The 19,420-nt window shown below is 36.1% G+C and overlaps 1 protein-coding gene and 1 pseudogene across 2 annotated transcripts in view; one reads left to right on the top strand and one right to left on the bottom strand.

The window, feature by feature from the left end:
* SETDB2 (SET domain bifurcated histone lysine methyltransferase 2) overlaps nt 1–19,420 on the top strand; it is a 95,931-nt gene that overhangs the window by 39,582 nt on the left and 36,929 nt on the right. Inside the window, exons 10-15 of one of the 2 annotated variants that reach the window (XM_077158187.1) lie at nt 320–545; nt 1,074–1,173; nt 2,163–2,253; nt 4,098–4,438; nt 9,152–9,240; nt 9,811–18,944. In XM_077158187.1, the coding sequence (XP_077014302.1) occupies nt 320–545; nt 1,074–1,173; nt 2,163–2,253; nt 4,098–4,438; nt 9,152–9,240; nt 9,811–9,928 (965 nt within the window). In that variant the 3' untranslated portion in view covers nt 9,929–18,944. Of the gene's footprint in view, nt 1–319; nt 546–1,073; nt 1,174–2,162; nt 2,254–4,097; nt 4,439–9,151; nt 9,241–9,810; nt 18,945–19,420 lie in introns of those variants that run through there. The other variant, XM_077158188.1, reaches the window with a different exon arrangement.
* Nucleotides 12,666–15,556, bottom strand: LOC143681290 (exportin-2 pseudogene; annotated as a pseudogene).

Here is a 19,420-nt window from a genome sequence, read left to right as displayed (position 1 = left end):
TTTTCTACAGTGCTTTCTGATGTATATTTTTGTTTTATATTATTATAGCTAAATCTCTACTTTTTCATGTTATACCAAAACAAATGCTCCTTTTAAATGCTCTGTATTCTTTTGTATACTGGAAGACATTCAGTCCCTATTTGGACTTATATTTATCATTTCTTGTAACAGTTTTCTAAGATTAAATAATGTGTTCATCTTCATTCTAGAAGTAAGGAGCAGAGCACAGAGTTCTTTAGTCATAGAACAGAAACAGATGTTTGTTTGCTGCTTAGCAATTATCTTTCTTCTTGTTCAAGCTCTTACCTTTTTCTTTTAGGAAGATTACTAAGTAGAGCTAACCCTGGAAAACTTGATGCCGCTGATGAAAATGGGAAAGAGGAGAATACTATGAAAAATATATTTTCAAAAAAGAGGAAAATGGATGTAACGTGTTCAGACTGTGAAGTTGAAATTATCCCATTAGAATTGGAAACACAGCCTGACAGTGCTGAGGCTGAGATATGTCTACCTAAATTCAATAATGATCTAAAAGAGCCAATTATGTAAGTAAGATCTTGGGATCCCAATCAAGATTAAGCTACTTACTACTGATCAAAAGTGGTTCTTCTTCTTTTCTTCTCTTGCTTTCCCACTGACCTTCGCTCTCCTCTCTCTATATATCATCTTGTGTCAAGGTTGTATATTGAACACTTTTAGGAATCTAGGATACTTAAATTTAAAAATCTAGCCAAAATACTTTATTTCTTCAGTTTTCCCATTTTGGAGTTTTACTTTGTATGACTTTAATAAAGTTTTCTATGGATAATCATAATTTTTGCTTTTCTTTATATTTATTGTCACCATTTCATTTGCAAAGTTTTCATAGATTTTCCTCATCTTTTTACATCAAAAATGATAGACTTTAAAATACTGTATTTCCTTTTTCCAGTGAGGGGTAGGCATAGGTGTTGTTAAGTTAGATTAATTTCTAAAAATAATAGATATTTAGATAATAATATTATCTATTTTTCAAGGTGCAGTAAAGAGAATTTTTAATGATATACGGAATAACAATTTTTGTTCCTTTTCAGGAAAATGAAGTGTGACAGTATTTCAAGAATTCAACATCATTCAGTCATTAGAAGTCCTCAAACTAAGACAGCTGTTTTTCAACACAATGGGGAAAAGATGGTAAAAACTGCAAAAAGTAGATTGGGCCTGGGGGAAAACATCAGCTATCATTTCACCTTTTCTGTCCTTTACTTAGTTCAGATTGTCACTTGATAATGTTATTTTTTCTAATGTTGTAGAACAGAGGCCGAATAATGATGGTTCACAGTAGGGCTTGCTGATGAAAGATAAAAACTGTGCTCTAGGTATTGTGCAAATACTTGTTCTCTGCCTAGAGACTGTGCAGTAGGCGTCTCCTCAGTGTTACATAATGATGAACAGACCAGGCCAGGGAGTTAAGTAAAATTGGGTTTGACCTGTTTGTTTGCTAACTGGGTGATGTCTCTAGGTCTGTGTTTCTTTATCTATGAAATGAAGTTGATAATATCCATCTGGCAAAATTAGAATTAAATGAGATAAATCTCATAAAACTTCCTTAGCAGGATGCTTGGCACCCAACTAAATAATAAATATTGAGCATTCAGTTACTGAGTACTTGAATAATTATAATAATAATCCACATTCATTGAGCAGTTAGTTGGGTGCCTAGCATTGTACTAAGCATATACCCTCCTTCAAAAGTCATTATTATTTAAAGTGACTGCAGGGTCTATAACATACAAAGACAGGCAGCCTCTTTAACCTTTACTCTGAAGTAAAAGCCAGCCAAAGGGTGTTTTTCTCTTTGCATATATAGTTGAATCCAAATTTATAATCTGACATCAATACTTTCTTAGTGCTAATGTCAATTAGAACTGAGAGGTGTCTAAAGAATGTCTTGACAGTCTTGATAGCTTGGCTTGATGATGCACCTAAAAGGAGGACACTGTCAGAGGGGTCTTGCATATATTGGCTCCTTTGGTCCAAAAATTTATGTCAACTTTGACACTTTTCGAAACTGACTTAGTACTTTCAGCCTATAAACGTTGAAACTTGATAAAAGAGGCCTAAATGCCAAATAATTTTTCCTGACCTGCAAAGTAAAGACATCCTTGTTGTTCTCTCTTAAGGGGTTTCCTTCCTTGAAGTATGTCACCTCAGAAGATGATAGATTTGAACCACCTGTAGTACATCTGAACTCTAAAGCCAAGGAATCACAAAGTAGGCTATTTCACTCTAATTGCCTGTGTCTTTTATTCTGCCTTTTTGTCTCTGATGCTCAATACCTGTGACTCTTTTTCTCAGAATCTATAATGAATTCTTCGTTTCTCTTGCCTAATCAGAGGTCAGCAAACCATGGCTTGCAGGCCAAATGTGGCCTACTGCCAGTTTTAGTATGGCCCATGAACTAAAATGTTCTTTTCATTTTTAAATGGTTTAAAAATCAAAAGAATAATATTTTATTATACTTAAATTACATGAAATTATAATTTTGTGTCCATAAAGTTTTATTGCAACATAGCCACATATTTATTCATATATTGTCTACAAATGCTTTCACATTATAGCAGCAAAGTTAAATGGTTGTTACAGAAACTCCATGGCCTGCAAAATTGAAAATATTTACAGAAAAGATTTGCTGACCCCTGGTCTAGATGCCAACAGTGACATGGTGCAAGGTGGGAAGGGGAGGGTTGAACATCTTTGACTCTATAAAGTCCACAGATGTTATCGTGGCTTTGGAAGCTTTAGCCTAAGCAGCCATCTTCTTGCTCTTTGTGTTGGACACCCTTAAAATAAAGACATACCACTTTCTTGCAGTTGTCCAGCCCCTCCTGCTACAGAGGATGCTCACTAGCAAGGAGCTTGAATGGTGCTTCTTTCAGTGCTTATTCTTCAGAGTTCCCAATCCTGCAGTTATGTTTGTTGCTTAGTTAATATTAAAGCAGGGAAAACCTGATTTTTGGTACTTTGGCATTTCATTATTTCCCTCAGCAGGGAGATTTGCTAAGAGATCTCCCTTTTTGAGGGACTGAACAGCCATTGCTGCCACTTCTCCCTTTGAGCCTCCTTGCATCTGTACCCCCAACTCCACACCAGGTCTTAAAAGATAGAGATTGAGAGAGGTAGGGCATCCTCTATTAAAGAAAGGGCATTTTATATACAAGCCCATATTATAATTATTTCACCATTTGGTACATGTGAAGGAGTACTGTTGCTTTTAGCTCTTTTACCTTTTTGTTGACTGCTGCAATGTATATACAGGCACTCCAAAACCAGTTAACGCCTGTTTATAATATAGCTACATTTAGGAACAGCAACAGTAATGGTTAAAACAAGAGCTTTAATTTTAAAGAAATATAGTTCCTTTGTTTCACTGAGTTGTGTGGCCATAATTTTATTTATTCCATTTTACGTGCATTCAGTAGCTTTGAATATTCTCAGAAAAATGTTTATCTTATTGGGTACCAAAAGTGATTTTTCTTCTACTTCTAAAGTATCACTTATTATAAAAGTGTAATTAAATGAGTATCTAGCAAAAACACCAAACGCTGATGTATATAATCGTAGCAATACCATTGTTGTTCCTGGGACTTGTGGAGCGTGACTGTGACAGGGGCTCTTCAGGCTTTTCCATGGTATCTTGGAGACCTAGAGCCCCTCTCTAAATGACCACTTGTGTTATAGTTACTTTGAATTCACACTAAGGCAGATTTCAGAGTTGAAGAGAAGAAAATAAATTTGTAGGGAGTGCAGATTAAATATAAGGAGAAAGAAGCAACATGCAGATTCATAAAAAGGCATTATGTTGTAGTAGAAAGATAGCAGACTTTGGAGCCAGTGGCTTCCGGGTTTGTTACCCCAGTTCTCATTGTGGGGCAGACAAATCCCTTAACCCTCAGAGACTCACAGTTTTCATTTGTAAAATTGGAGTAATATTACTTAAGCATATTGTAAGGATTAGTGATAAATAAAGCAAATAGCATTGAATTAGTATTGTTAATCTCAACACTGTCGCTCAACCAAGTATATTTCATGACAAATACTTCCAAAATTTCTTTTAGAGGACTTAAAGTCAGACCATGTTGAAAATGCTGGCAACCATCTGCTGATCGAATCAAATGTGGTAGATATAACAAAATGCAGAGGAGAAACTCAAACAGAGGACAGGGGTAAGCAGCCATCCACATTGGATAATCTGAGTGGTAGAAAAGAATTTAAGGTTCAAATACGAAAGCCCCAAGAGGAAAAAGTTCTAGCATGTCAAAACCAGCAGGTCTTCAGTGGTGAAGAGTTGCCAATTGAAACCAAGAATCATTCACCTGCTTCTCTGAAGAAGTTACATAATGGGAATGTATTTTTACTGGATGCCACAAGAGAAGGCAATGTGGGCCGCTTCCTTAACGTGAGTATATGGGCTAAGAATCATGTTTCTAAACAACTATTTTACTTTGCTTCTTAGCAAAATTGTGAAGAAAGTATTAGCAGACTCCAGCCAGACAGCCTAGGTTAGATTTCAAGCTCCTTCTCTTATTAGCTATAACCCTGGGCATGTTAACAAACCTCACTATCCTCAGTTCCCACCTCGATGATGTGGAAATAATAGTAACTGTCCCATAGGGTGCTGTGAGGATTAAATGAATTATTATATGTGTAAGTTTATCAAATATGTTCACATTTTTTTACTCCAGAATAATCTGTCTCTTTTAAGTCTTATGTAACACAGTAGGTCTCATGTAATAACAGTAGGTCTTATTCAGAAATGTTTCTTAACTGTTAAAATCAGTTTGAGATTTTTGTTTACCAATCCTCTCTAAATTTTGAATGATTGAGTGGCTTAATACAGAAAATCAGTACATTTGTAAGAATACTTCTTTTTACTATCTTATGCCTTTTTTTAATTCTCAAACTATAGCCATTTTGTTTGTGGTTTTTTTTTTCCCATTTGTATAGAAAGATGTTTATGATTCTTCTGATTTTAAGGTCATTTAAAACTTAAGACCCATGCCATATCAATGATAAAAGGGTTAATTGCACTGTTGGTCATATGTCTTGTGTAGGGGTAGAGTTGTGGTTACCTTGTGAGTTTTCTGTTAGACTCCTATCCAGTCTTGCCTCTTGCCATCATACTTTGTTATCGAAGAATATATGATCCTAGGAATCCTCCACGAAAAAGATCCCCTCCCCCCTATGGTTCCAGGGTCCCTGTGCTCTCTCCTACCTTGGTATATTGGACCCTTTGAAAACCCTGAACCACCTGGGTGACCACTGAGCCAGGCCTTCTGCATGCCTCCTACTCTCACAGCTCTCCCTTGTCCTTGCTTGTCACACCTTGAGAATGAAAAGTGAGTCATGTAGGGAGATGAGAACTGGAACCCCTGCACATATCCTTTGAAAAGTTCCACTCTAGCATACTCACACATGGATATGGCCTTAATTTTTCTTTTTGATCTTTATCAGAGTTCTTCCTTCATATGGAGTGGAATTTGTTGGACAGGCAGCCTTGACTTTTTCCCTTGAGAGGAAGGTGAAGGAAGGGAAGCATGTGTGGCCCATGTTTTTGTTTTTGTTTTGTTTTTAATAGAACTTCCTTTGCATTCAGTGTATTTTTTCCCATTTTACCACCCTGTTTTTAACACCTTGTAATAGTGATGTGCATTTGTTCTAGTTCATGTAAGAACTTTCTTATATTTGTATAATTAACCAATCATCATCCACTGTAGGTTTCCCTGAATTACACAGACCCATGTTTTATCCTCCAGCTTTCCTTCTAGTGACATACACAACCCTGGCCTTCCCCTTTCAACCACAGTCACACTCAGCATTGCTGATTACACTTAAAGTATTATGCTACCATCACATAGTATTGGTCCATGATTCTTATTGGTATTCCCTCTGTTTAGACACCTTCAAGGAAGCTCAACACCTCTCTTTACATTGTGACCTTTGATTGGTGTGGCATTTATGCACAGGGTGATAATTTTACATGTAATTTTGTCGCATTAGGAAAGAAAGTATTCTAAGATCAGAAAATCTTTAAAACCAAAGCACTTTTTCCTTCCTAGATAAATCTGCTTATTGAGCGTTTCTTTTTCTCTCTTCTAGTTAGGAAAATACTTGATTAATAAGGAGTAGAATCCTCTCACTCCCTTCCCCTGCACTCTAATTGATGTTTCTACTCTGCTCTAACTACTGCTATAGTTAAGGAAACAAGTCAGGGAGCCACGAAGGAAGGGACCCCAGCACAGGACCATTGTGACCCATTTTCCAGCAGTTAGTTAGTTAATAGTGGTTAGGAGAACATTAGGGGTGGCTTTACCTCTCGGTCAGCACACCAGCCAGGTCCCTCCTGTGTTTCTTGGGGAAAGAAAACTAAGGTTTTCTTTAATTTTCTGCATAGATAATACATTCACACAGCTCAAAAATTGAAATGAAATAAAAAGGCATACTTTGAGAAGTACTGTGTCCCACTGACCTTGCCTCAAGTCTACCTCTCTGATGATAATTTTTTTTTTTTTTACTACTCTCTGTGTTCTTCCAGGGCTTCTTGATACAAATGTAAACAAATATAAATATGTGTTATTTCTCTCCCTTTTGTACATAAAAAATAGCATATTATATTTATTGTTCTACACCTTGCCTTTTTTTTTACATTTTTATTGTGAAAAATATCATATATACAAGAAAGCAATAAATTTCCAAGTACATTGTTTGTATATTCATCACCTTGATCATTTCCTAGAAAATTTGCATCAATTCAGAAAAGAAATAAAAAGAAAACAGAAAAAAATTCATACATACCATATCCCTTACCCCTCCCTTTCATTGGTCACTAGCATTTCAATCTACTAAGTTTATGTTAACATTTGTTCCCCCTATTATTTATTTTTGATCCATATGTTTTACTCGTCCGTTAATAAGGTAGATAAAAGGAGCATCAGACGCAAGGTTTTCACAACCACACAGTCACACTGCAAAAGCTATATCATTATACAGTTATCTTCAAGAAACATCGCTACTGGAATACAGCTGTACATTTTTAAGCAGTTCCCTTCAGCCTCTCCATTATACCTTAACTTAAAAGGTGATAGTGCTATAATGCATAAGAATAATCTCCAGGCTAACCTTTCGACTCTGGAATCCCTCAGCCATGACACTTTATTTTGTATCATTTCGCTTTTCCCCCTTTTGGTCGAGAAGTTTTTCTCAGTCCCTTGATGCTAGTCCCAGCTTATTCTGGGATTTCTGTCCCACATTGCCAGGAAGTTCCACACCCCTGGGAGTCATGTCCCACGTAGAGAGGGGAAGGACAGTGAGTTTGCTTGTCGTGTTGGCTGAGAGAGAGAGGCCACATCTGAGCAACAAAAGTGGTTCTCTGGGGGTGACTCTTAAGCATAATTTTGAGTAGGCTTAGCCTATCCTTTGTGGGGTTAAGTTTCATATGAACAAACCCCAAGGTTGAGGGCTCCGCCTATTGCTTTGGTTGCACTGCTAGTGAGAATATCAAGAATTCTCCACTTGGAGAAGTTGAGTTTTCCCCCTTTCTCGCCATTACCCCAAGGGGGCTTTGCAAATACTTTTTTATTCACTGTTCAAATCACTCTAGGATTTATCATGGCATCGCTCTGGACAAACCTACAAAATCTCATACCCTACTCAAGGTTCCATGTACTTATAGTGTTCAGTTAAGCTGCTGACAGCAGTTATATTAGGAAATGCACTAGTCAAAATATAAATTTTGAACCAAATAAACATTTTTTACTTTAGTCTCACACATAAGTTAAAGTTTTAAAATATTAATTACCATCTATTTTTTGCAGTATTGATATACCTTTATTCTTCCTCATGCAAAAACATTTTTAAATTTGTACATTTAGTCCCTTTCATTATAAACTAGGCATTCCTAGATTTTACCATCTCTGTCTTTATTGTATATCTTTCCTTCTGATTTCATTTGTGCCCCCAGGCCTCCTCTCTCTATCGTTCTCGCATTCAGTTTCATTCAGTGTTTTAACATTACTGTGCTACAATCAGGTAGTATTGTACTATGCATTTCTGAATTTTTGCAGTCAGCCCCATTGCACAATCTGTATCCCTTCGGCTCCAATTATCCAATATCTACCCTATTTCTATCTCCTGATGACCTCTGTTCTTAACTGAAATTCTCCAAGTTCATTCATTCATGTTAGTTCATATCAGTGAGACCATACAGTATTTGTCCTTTTGTTTCTGGCTAATCTCACTCAGCATAATGTCCTTAAGGTCCATCCATGTTGTTATATACTCCATGACTTTATTCTGTCTTACTGCTGCATAATATTCCATTGTATGTATATGCCACAGCTTGTTTAGCCACTCTTCTGTTGATGGACATTTTGGCTGTTTCTATCTCTTGGCAATTGTAAATAATGCTGCTGTAAACATTAATGTGCAAATGTCTATTTGTGTCCTTGCCCTCATGTCCTCTGAGTAGATACCTAGCAATGGTATTGCTGGCTCATATGGCAATTCTATACTTAGCTTCCTGAGGAACCGCCAAACTGCCTTCCACAAAAGTTATATCATTTGACATTCCCACCAACAGTTATTAAGTGTACCTTTTTCTCCATATCCTCTCCAGCACTTGTCGTTTGTCTTATACCTTGCTTTTTAAATTAACAATATATCTGGAAGATCTTCCCATAGCAGTACACAGAGTGAGCTCCTCATTCTTAATGTTTGTAGTTGCAAAGATATCTTGTTCTGTGGATATACCAAAGTTTATTTAACCAGTCCTCTTTCTGTAGGTGGAAATTTGGGTTGTTTCTAAACTTTTTATTAAAAACAGTGTTCAGTGAATAATCTTGTATATCAATTACTTCATGCATATGCAGCTATATCTGTGGGAATCATTCCTAGATGTGGAATTGCTTAATTAAAGGGTAAATACATTTATAGTAATGATAAATATTGAAAATTTACCTGTTGTAGGAATTTGTGCTATTTTGCATTTCTCCCAGCTAGATTGTATTAGTAAAAGGAAATTGTTTATATTAGTAAAAAGAAATAAGCAAAAATCAGTGAGATATGCTACAATATCTAACCTCTGTGGTTTTTTTGTTTGTTTGTTTTTTAACAGCATAGCTGTTGCCCAAATCTCTTGGTACAAAATGTTTTTGTAGAAACACATGACAGGAATTTTCCATTGGTGGCATTCTTCACCAACAGGTTTGAAATTGAATTTCCTTATATGGTTTAATTCTGAAACTGTGACTTTAAAAATAACAGTAGAAAAATATATAAAGTAGATGAATACCATAGCCCTCAAACTATCTGTTTCCCTCATTTACCTCAACTGATCTTAGTCAATAAAAGTTTGAGTAGCTTACATTTCAATTCTTATTCCTGTTTAGAATTAATGTCTGAAAGGTCTAAGGTTGTCACGTCTTGCCTAGTTCAATTCAAAGGATAAATTATGCAGAGTGCTGTGTCTTTGCCAGGATTATCTCCTCCCTACTTTTATACTGGGGAGTATAATGCATTACTGTTAGTTACCCTTTTTTAAAACATACTTCCATCCTCTTGGATAATGACAAGTTCCTTCTTACTTAGGATTTTAGTAGGTTTGAAATGAAACGTGATTGTTCTTAGTAAAACATCATTCCTCATTGGTAGGGAGAGGGAATAGATCGTGCTTTGAGGATGGCTTATGATTTTGATATTAAAACTGATCTAATCAAGTTTGGTTCGTCTGGTAATTGTTCAGTGTGATTTTGTTTTTGTTTTTGTTTTTTCTAGACATGTAAAAGCAAGAACAGAACTAACATGGGATTATGGTTATGAAGCTGGAAGTATGCCTGAGAAAGAAATCCTCTGCCAATGTGGGGTTAATAAATGTAGGAAAAAAATATTATAAATATATAATAATGCCTATTGGTGAAATTAGTTTATCAAGCTGGTGTTAGAGTCTTGTAAAAGAGCCCTCAGTTAATGGGATTAATTTAGATGTTGGTCCATTGAGGTAATTTCTCTCAGTTTACCTTCTTCAAAGGTTCATATTTATTTCTAATTTCATTTGTGTGACTCAGAAATGATAGGAACAAAATAAGGAAATTTGCATATCTATAGGATATCACTTTATTCCTACTGTTATTCAGCTTTACATGAATGGGATGAAAGTGTATACTTTATTTGAAATACCACTGTACAATTTATAACTTATTTGTAAATTGTATATTAAGAGAAACAAATGTTACAACAGAATCCTGCTGTTTCTTTTCTTGCTTTTGTGATTATTATCTTTTAGTTTATGCCCCAAAAGGGCCAAATTTCACACCTTTGCCTGTAAAATTAAGTTATATTTCATTCCTGGCAAATCATTTGCTATCATGTGAACTATGTTGTATCAATTGCCACTTATTTTGTTTTGTTTTGTTTTTTTGTCTGATAGCATTGATATATTATCTTCATTGTTTTCTGATCTTTCTTTCATCTTCTCTTACATTTAACTTTGTCTGCAATCATTCCCAGCCTCTATCTTCTATGATGTGCTTTTTTAAATTGGAGCAATATCCTTAAGTCAAAGTTTTCTTTGACAATTTTTATAAAGACCCTCTGTTGGTGGTTTGTTTAAAAGTAGACACCTATCCTGGTAATTATAGTAGTGAAGTAAGAAAACTGATTACCATCTTCAACAAAGCTGGTAACAGAGTATCCTAAAAACCCTAAATATGGATGGTTAAAGACAAATCACCACCAACAGCAGGATTCACACAGGATTGCTGGGCATATATCAGTTATGTGAAGAAATCAGAGGGAAAAAAAAAAAGAAACAGGGATTTTCAGGGTCCTAAGAGCTCTATAGAATTGTAACGAATACTCAACTATGAAATTAGAGTTCCCCACCCAGAAGGAAATCCTCAACAAAATTAGGTCTGAGAATAACCAACAAAACTGGGAGACAACTCAACGAGGCACCTGTTTTAGGTAACGACAAGAAAGTTCACAAAAACTCACTAAAGAGCCAGAGGGTGATCAGAGGACTTTCAGGAATTCCCAGTAAAACTCTGTTCCAATCGAACACAGGCCCATCCTGAGGAAAATGTAAGTGTGTATGTATGTGTATAATTCTTCTCAGTAATAACAGAGAAGGGGACCCTTGAAACATGAAGCTAGGGAAACTACCCTGGCCCACCTCCATCCTCTACTCAGAAATCTCAAAGTACTGAAAACCCGTCTCATTGAAACACAACAGACAAGGCTTGTGATCAAACACTCAACAAATATAAATATATCATTACTGTGAGACACTGATTGCTTATTTTGGATAGAATATATGCTATGTGAATATATTTCAACAAAATCTGCAGATTCAAAATAAATAAAAAGGCATTATGAGAAAAAAGATAAAATAAGAAAAAAATAAAAATTTAAAAAACAAAAAAAGATATGAGAAAAAAAGAAAATGAATAATAAACCAATAAGATAATGGAGGCATATTGGAAAATTCTGACCATAAATCAAATGAAAACTATAGCCTGTTTTATAAAATAAGATACAAAATATTTTTTAGAAAACTACTGAAGCTATGAAAGAGCAGCATAAACCAGAAATGGAAAAATCAATATAGCATGCCATATTAATATTAAAGGAGAATTAGATTCAGAAAGTCCTTGGTAAAATTCAATATCTATTTATGGAAAAAAAAGATAATGAAAGTAGGAATAGAAAGAAACTCCCTTTATTTGATTAAAAAAAAGTTATCTTTAGAAAATCAGCAGTCATGTTTAGTAACGAAATATTCACTGCTTTCTTGTTATATATGGGAATGATACTAATGTGCCTTCTGACCCCAATTCTTTCAATATTGTACTTAATATCCTAGCTAGCAAGTAAGGTAAGAAAAAAATTAAAAGAACAAGGATTGGAAATACAGGACATATGGGTTGACTATGTAGAAAGAACCTACAGATAAATTTCTAGAATTAAAAATTAATGGGTGGGGCGGGCCACAGTGGCTCAGCAGGCAGAGTTATTGCCTGCCACGCCAGAGACCCGGGTTCGATTCCTGGTACCTGCCCATGCCAAAAGAGAAAAAAAAAAGAATTAATAAGGTTATAGGATACAATATATATAGAAATCAGTTGCATTTCTATAAACCAATAATAGTTGCAAAACATTTTATATAAGGACGATGCCATTTACAAAAATATGAGCAAATATAAAGTACTTTGGAAAAAACTAGCAAAAAAAAATGAAAGACCTTTAAGTAGAAAATTATAAAACTTTGTTGAAAAATGTATTCAAACTCTTTTATTACAAAAGATCTGGATAAATGGAGAGATGTACATGGATTGAAAAGCTTAATAAATGTATTAATTCTCCCAAAATTAATGTATACATTCAGTGCAGTTCTAATCAGAATCACAAGAAGCTTGTGTATGTGTGTTGTAATAGACTTGACAAGGTGATTCTAAAGTTTATATGGAAGTGCAAAAGACCAGGAAGAGCCTAGATACTCCCAAAGAACAGGATGGAAAACTTGCTTTATCAGATTTCTTTTTTTTTTTTAAATTAAACTCACTTTCTTTTAATGTAGCTCTGCCCAGAAGTCTACAGTATTTCCTTAGAAACCATCCTGGGCTTAACCAGTTAGAAAAATGGGTTCAAAGCAGGGTCACACTGGCTGCCTGAAGGTGTCCTTGGAGATAGTGAAGGGCTCCCACATTGAGGCTGGTGCTCACCATCGATGGAACCCTTCCAGGACAGGCAGTGGACAATTTGTGAAGTGACTGTGCCAGGCAAATTTTGGGGTTGTTCACCATTTGACCTAAAGGATCATGCTTTTTTCTCCAGCAAATGCCAGTTGTGAGGAGGCAGTTTGGTATCCTGGTGTATCTTCTATGTCAATAAAATGCTTTTCATCAGGAATAGTATCATCTTCAGGTAACTGAAAAAAGATCAGAGATAGCAATAAAGGAGTCCATAGCTTAGTATACTCTGTCCATCATTGGGGGACATTCAGTTAGTAATTTGGTTATGCCAAGTGCACAGGTCTTTTTCTCCACATTTCCAGATACCTTCTGAATTTCAGGAATAATGATTTTCTCCAAAACCAATCCAAACATTTTTGGTTGTATACCATCAGATATTTCTTGTAGTGCTAGGGCCCCATATTTTGTGCAATACGAGTTCATAAAGACTAAGAAACTCTTGATAAACTTGGTTGTTTTGGAATGCTGAAGTCTTTGGAATAGCAGAATGAAGATTTGCATTCTATATTGATCAACTGACTCCAGAGATATGTGCCCTACTATACTGTTTAGAAGATAAAAACCTTGGCGGTCATTTGCTTTGGATGCTATCAGCTTCTAGAAGACACCTAGTAACCCAGGAGTTTGTCAGCTGCAGCACTTGCTATAGTATTTGAGCCACGTTGTAAGAACAGGAAAAACCTCACTACAACAGGAATATTTCCTGTTCTTTCCCAAAACACTGGTTGAAGGAGATAAGGAAATAAGGATGACCCTTTCAGCATCCCAAGGAAGAAGGGATGTTGTTTTTGTGTGTTTACAGAAGCAAAGACATCGCTTGAAAGACGGATAAATTATTGCACATCATTTTGTAAAATTTCAATAAACACCAGAAACAAAGCCTCAAAATTGACAACAGCAGCAGGGTTAGCTTTGCAAGTTATTCTTATGGATAAACATGTTGCTTCAAACATGTAGTGATTAAAGCAAGGTTTGCTTGGGTTCTTAATAGCAGCTAATAACTTCTGTATAAGCTGAGTGATGACAATAGGGATGTAGGGAATTGTGGCTCCTTGTAGGAGGGGGAAACTCAAGATAGCTTTCATAATACATTCATTTTCTGAAGAGCCAGGAAATATGAGAGCTTTGAAACAGTTTGTTAGCAGAATCTCAACAAATGCTGCTATTTCTAAAGCTATAAAGAGAGTAGCATTGTTAGGTCCTCTCATTGTGAACAGTCTTTCAAGAACGTGTGCTGCATAAGTATGAACAACAATACTTTCAACTTGATGATTAATCAGGAGAGGAATCGAGACTAAAAGAATGTCTTTTGGACCTTGATTCCTAAAAATCATAATATATTTGATACTATTAGCTTTAAGAACAGGAAATTAATTCACTTAGCTGACTAAATCAGGCCAAATATAATTCATAAAGAACTCAGGTTTGCAAGTTCATTTGCTTGTGTAATTTCATGCTTCTGTGTTTGGGCTTTCAATGCTAAAGATGTCACTAGATAAATGGCTGCATCTTTGTGTTTCCAGTTGATAGATGTATCATCTGCATGTTCCTGCAGCATGGAATTAACCAGAGAAGATTCCTGTTGTGGGTCCCTCAAAAAACTTGCGTAATCCTCATACTAGATCACAAGCAGCATGTACTATCAATGTTACATCCTTCTAAATCTCTTCTTATGTACTCCTCAGAATTAACATCAAATGCTTCAGCAGCAGCAGCTCTTAATTCCATGGTAGGCACAGTAGCCTTTTCACAGGTACTTGTCAGTGTGTTCTGGTCCTCAAGCAGATTCTTATAATGAGGTCCCTCACAAACTGAAGCCAGAAACTAATTTTAGTACTTACAACATGTCATATTTAACCTCTTGGCCTGTTGTAACTAATAAATTCCAGATAGCTGTGACAAAACAGGGCAGGTACCATTGAAATTCTTCATACTTCTGGCATAGAGTGCAGCGTTATCAGAAATCTGGGATTTTAAGAGCTCCAGTAAGACTGCTTCATCATTAATTTGTAGAAACTTACTGTCTAGTGTCAGAAGTGTATGAAAATTATTCATCCATGTTCCCATATTATCTTCAAAAAATTTGGGGAGATCCTGAATTTTATAGTTCTGTAGTTTAAAAACTATAGAACAGTTTTGAGATCAGAATCTTCAGGGCAAAGAGGCATCATTTGCATAGGTACTGCAGAGTTCAGTTTTGGCCTTAAATAGATTAAAGGCAAAGCAAAGGCATCCAGAACAAGTTTGATTTCAGTTCATAACTCATTTGACTTAAATTCATGGTGATATCTTTAAAGTAATGAGTGTGCTGTAAAAAGGACCTCATTAATAACATGGAAATCACTCTGAAAGCAATTCACTATTTCTGTCAACAGGCCATTTCTGAGGGAAGTTTTCTCTGCTAATAATGCTAATGGATTCACTTAACTGCTTCTGAATTTGCTCTGGACTGTTAAGCATCAAGTGTACTGTGTTGGCTTTAATAGCTACTCGGTCGGCTTTGCAAATTATATTTGATTCATCTTCAACAATTCTCCAGTTCCTTTTAGGTTCTTGAACATTACTGAGGCACATACTTTAATGACATTATCTTGAGACATCCAGTTATGTTAAAAGCAACAGCTGTGATTCTGGTTTCCTTCTACAGATTCAAAAAACTTCTCAGGTGGATATCTAATGGCAGGATCAGGATCAAGAGTTTTCTTTAGATACTCTGTAGCGTTTGCAAACAGAGAAGGGAATCCCATCCACGGAAAGTTGCTGGCAGTACTTGCACTGGCTGCCATTCCACTACACATTGGAACCATGGCAAAATGGCCTTATATCAGATTTCTAGAACTATTACAAAGCTGTAATAAAGATGATGTGGTATTAGGAGTAGACAGGCTGATTAGTACAACAAAATAAAGCACCCTAAAACACCTATTTTTTTTTATATGTATAACAGAACTGGCATTGAGAAACTGAGGGAAAGATTCTTTTCAATGGATAGAGGTATAAGAATCAGTTATCCTTTTGCGGGGGAGAAAGAGAGGAGGAAAAGAAATGGGACCTATATCTCAATCCGTACACAAAAATCAGTTCCAGGTTGATTAAAAAATTTAATGTGAAAAGGCAAAGCTAAATCTTTTTTAAATCAATTTATAAGAGAATATGATGTTGAAGTAGCAGAAGATTTCTTAAAACATGACACAAAAATGACATTAAGGAAAAAGTGTAAGTATATACATTAAGGTAAAAGCATCCATTATTTAAAAGACATTGAAAAGATAACTGGAAAAGATATTGGCCAATGAATTTGCCGAAGGATTGGTGTCTAAATTTATTTTTAGATCTCTTAAAAATTTTGAAGGCAAATAATCTCTGGTTTATAGAAAAATGGGGAAAAGCAAAATGGGAAAAAGATATAAATAGGCACTTTGTTGATGGCCAGTAAGTATATGAAAAGATGCTAGACTTCGTTAGTACTCAGAAACAAAAAATATAAGAACACCATAAGATAACCATTACATACTCAACGTCTTGGCAAATTTAGAAATCTGGGTATTGAGAATGCTTTAGAAAACAATTGTGTTATAGAATTAGAATCTGCTTATTTCCTGTTTTGGTTTGCTAATGCTGCTGGAATGCAATATCAGAGATGGATTGGCTTTTATAAAGGGGATTTATTAAGTTACAATTCTAAGGCCATGAAAATACCCAAATTAAGGCACCAATAAGAGGATACCTTCTCTCAAGACAGACTGATAGCATCCAGCGTTTCTCTTTCACATGGAAAGGCACATGGTGACATCTGCGGCCCTTCTCTTCCAGCTTCTGGGTTCAAACAGCTCTCTCCTGCATCTCAGCCGTCTATGTCTTGGTTCCATCTTTCTGTGAGTTCTGAGTTCCCCAGGAAAGAACTGAGCCCCACCTTGAATGGGAAGGTCACATCTCTGTAGAAACAACCTAATCAAAAGATCCCACCCACAATAGTTCTGCCCCTATAAGACTGGATTAAAAGGACATGGCTTTTCTGGGATACATACCAACTTCACAGCAGCACACTCCTTAATCTAGCAGTTTTACTCCTGAATGTAGATAGAGGAAAAACTCTGAACTTTATATATGTGAAACATGTACCATAATATTCTTTCAGTGTTTAAAACAAGACCATTGAGGTGGAAACAATTCAAATATCAACATGGACGAGTAGTGGTAAATTCTAACAATAAAATACTATTCAGCAGTAGAATAAACTACACATACATAAACAACCAGAATGTTGAGCCTAAAGAGTAATTTGCAAATAAATACTTAAATTCTTCATGTGAAGTTCAAAACAAAAAACACAGTATACAGTTTACATATATGAACATATATGATAAACTAGTACAGAAAAGGGGAATGGCAGGTGCAGAATTCAGGGTGGTTGTTACCTCTGTGGCAAGGAATGAGGGGGAAGGTGCACACAGGAACTCGAAGCCATCTTAGTGTGCCAGGGCTGCAATCAAACACCAAAAACTGGGTTTGGCTTAACAACAGGAATATATTGGCTCATGATTTCAGAGGCCAGAAACGCACATCATGACATGGATGAGAGCTTGCTTTCTCAGGGAATCAGTGGTCTGGTACTGGCTACTGACAATCTTTAGAGCTCCTTGGCTGAGACCCCAGCTTCCTGTCACGTGATAATGTGCTTTCCTTTATCTTCCCAGTTCCTGCTGATTTCAGGGTCCTCCTTAAAAAGAGACCAGTAAGTAATCCAGATTAATTCTCACCCTCACTCAATTGGGCCACACTTTAACTAAAGAGAACATCTTAAAGAGATCCTGTTTACAGTGGGTTCACAGCCACAGGAGTGAGGGTTATGATTAAGGAAATGTTTAAATTGGGGTACATAAAAGAACCTGCCACAAAAGGAAATGGTGTTCTTTAACTGGGTGATGGGTATATGAAAGATTTACAATTTATATATACATTATGAACAATTTTAATATAAATATTGAATAAGCATTTTTCAAAACCAGGTTAAAGTGAACACTGGCAATAGCCTTGAAGACAAAAGCCATAAAATGGGCAACAGCCTGAATTATGTGAGGATTAATTTTATACATATTACTTCCATGTATATCAACACTAGTTGGAGAAACTTCCTGGCTCCACAAACACTGTCCCATCAACCTATGAGGAGAGTTCTGGCAAACTCTTTGAAATGAAACTTCTTTTCCAAAGATTTCCTTCATTCTTTCAATAAAAACACAGATGAGAATAGAAACCTGAAGGAACTTGAATATCTTTATTCTAGGCAGAATGGAGCAATAAGAAAAGGAAACCTAGAAATTAGTAAAATGTGGCTTATTTAGGCCAGAAAGAATTGTGCTAAGAGGTTCACTTTAAGAACAAGAAAACAACATCTTTTAGTGAATGGCAAAGTCTGAAACAACCCTTGGAATCTCCTGGACATGATTTGCAGATTGTGTTTCTAGATCAAAATAGGTAGTTACTTTGCTAGCCCTGGATATTTAGTGAGAAAGGAGACCAGGAATCGCTGAATCAAAACTAATTTTATCCAGTAACAAAGATAAATATTTGGCTGTCAGGAACTTCCCTTTGGAACCAGGATGGAAATAACTTTTGAAACCGAATAAAATTAGTTCTGCTTTTGAGGAGTTATAGGTGGTCTGTTTGTTTCCTTTTTTCTGGACTTCTGGGTTTCATTTGGTTATCTTTCAAAAAAAAATTTAATTTGGAGCGAATTTAATTTTTAAGAAATATTGACCTAGGTGAATATTTGACTTGAAATTACTTTAAAGAATGGGGAACCAAAGGACAAGGAAAAGGAAGTTATAACACAATAGCCTATGGATTGATGAGGGAAATTGAGAAGTCCACTTATTAACAAGAAAGAAAAAGGTAATCTCTTGAAATCTTGACCTGCTCCAGTCTGAACTGTTCTCATCAGTCACCTTTCCCCTGTACTTCCTTTGTCTCTTGTGTCAGATCTCCTGTCTCCAGTTAAATCTCATTATTTCTTGTTGCCCTGATCAGAGGCCTGGGCCCAGAAGATTCCCTTGTTTGGAGGCTGGGCAATGAGATCATGCTTGGCCCAAGTCCTTCTTCCTTGTAGGTGACCTTCCCCGTTCCGGTGCAGCGGGAACTTGTATATATCACCTGAGCATGTACATCATACGACACCTGGCCAACCCCTCTGGTATATCTGCTCTGGTGTCTCACATTGTGCCACAAGAAGAGTGTGTGCAAATCACCCTACATAGCTGTCAGCAGGGACCTGCTGGCCATGGGAGACAGCTGTCCACTACTGAGGCTGAATCTGCTGCATCTCTTCTCTACATGAGCAAAGTATTGTTCCAACCAATGCTTGTGTGTGTTGTATCTTCCTTGGCAACTATGATACCATGGTGTCATGAACTCCTGGTAACCTGCCTATCTTTGCTGTTTCCCCTGTGGTGGACCTTCTTCCCTGGTGATAGCCCAGAGTCTTGGCTCAATATTTTTCTTTCCGTTGGTTTACTCTCATATATTCATGAAGTATGTCATCCAATAACTTTTTTTTTTAATTTAGAGAACACTTTATTAGTTTCTGTAATCAAACCCATGTAGTTAAGACCTTACATATTTAATACAGTGCGTTA

Source organism: Tamandua tetradactyla, chromosome 4, assembly GCF_023851605.1.
Source record: "Tamandua tetradactyla isolate mTamTet1 chromosome 4, mTamTet1.pri, whole genome shotgun sequence".
In the NCBI taxonomy this organism is placed as follows: Eukaryota; Metazoa; Chordata; class Mammalia; order Pilosa; family Myrmecophagidae; genus Tamandua; species Tamandua tetradactyla.
Note: the sequence above shows the minus strand (reverse complement) of the source record. Positions and strands in the feature narration are given on the sequence as shown.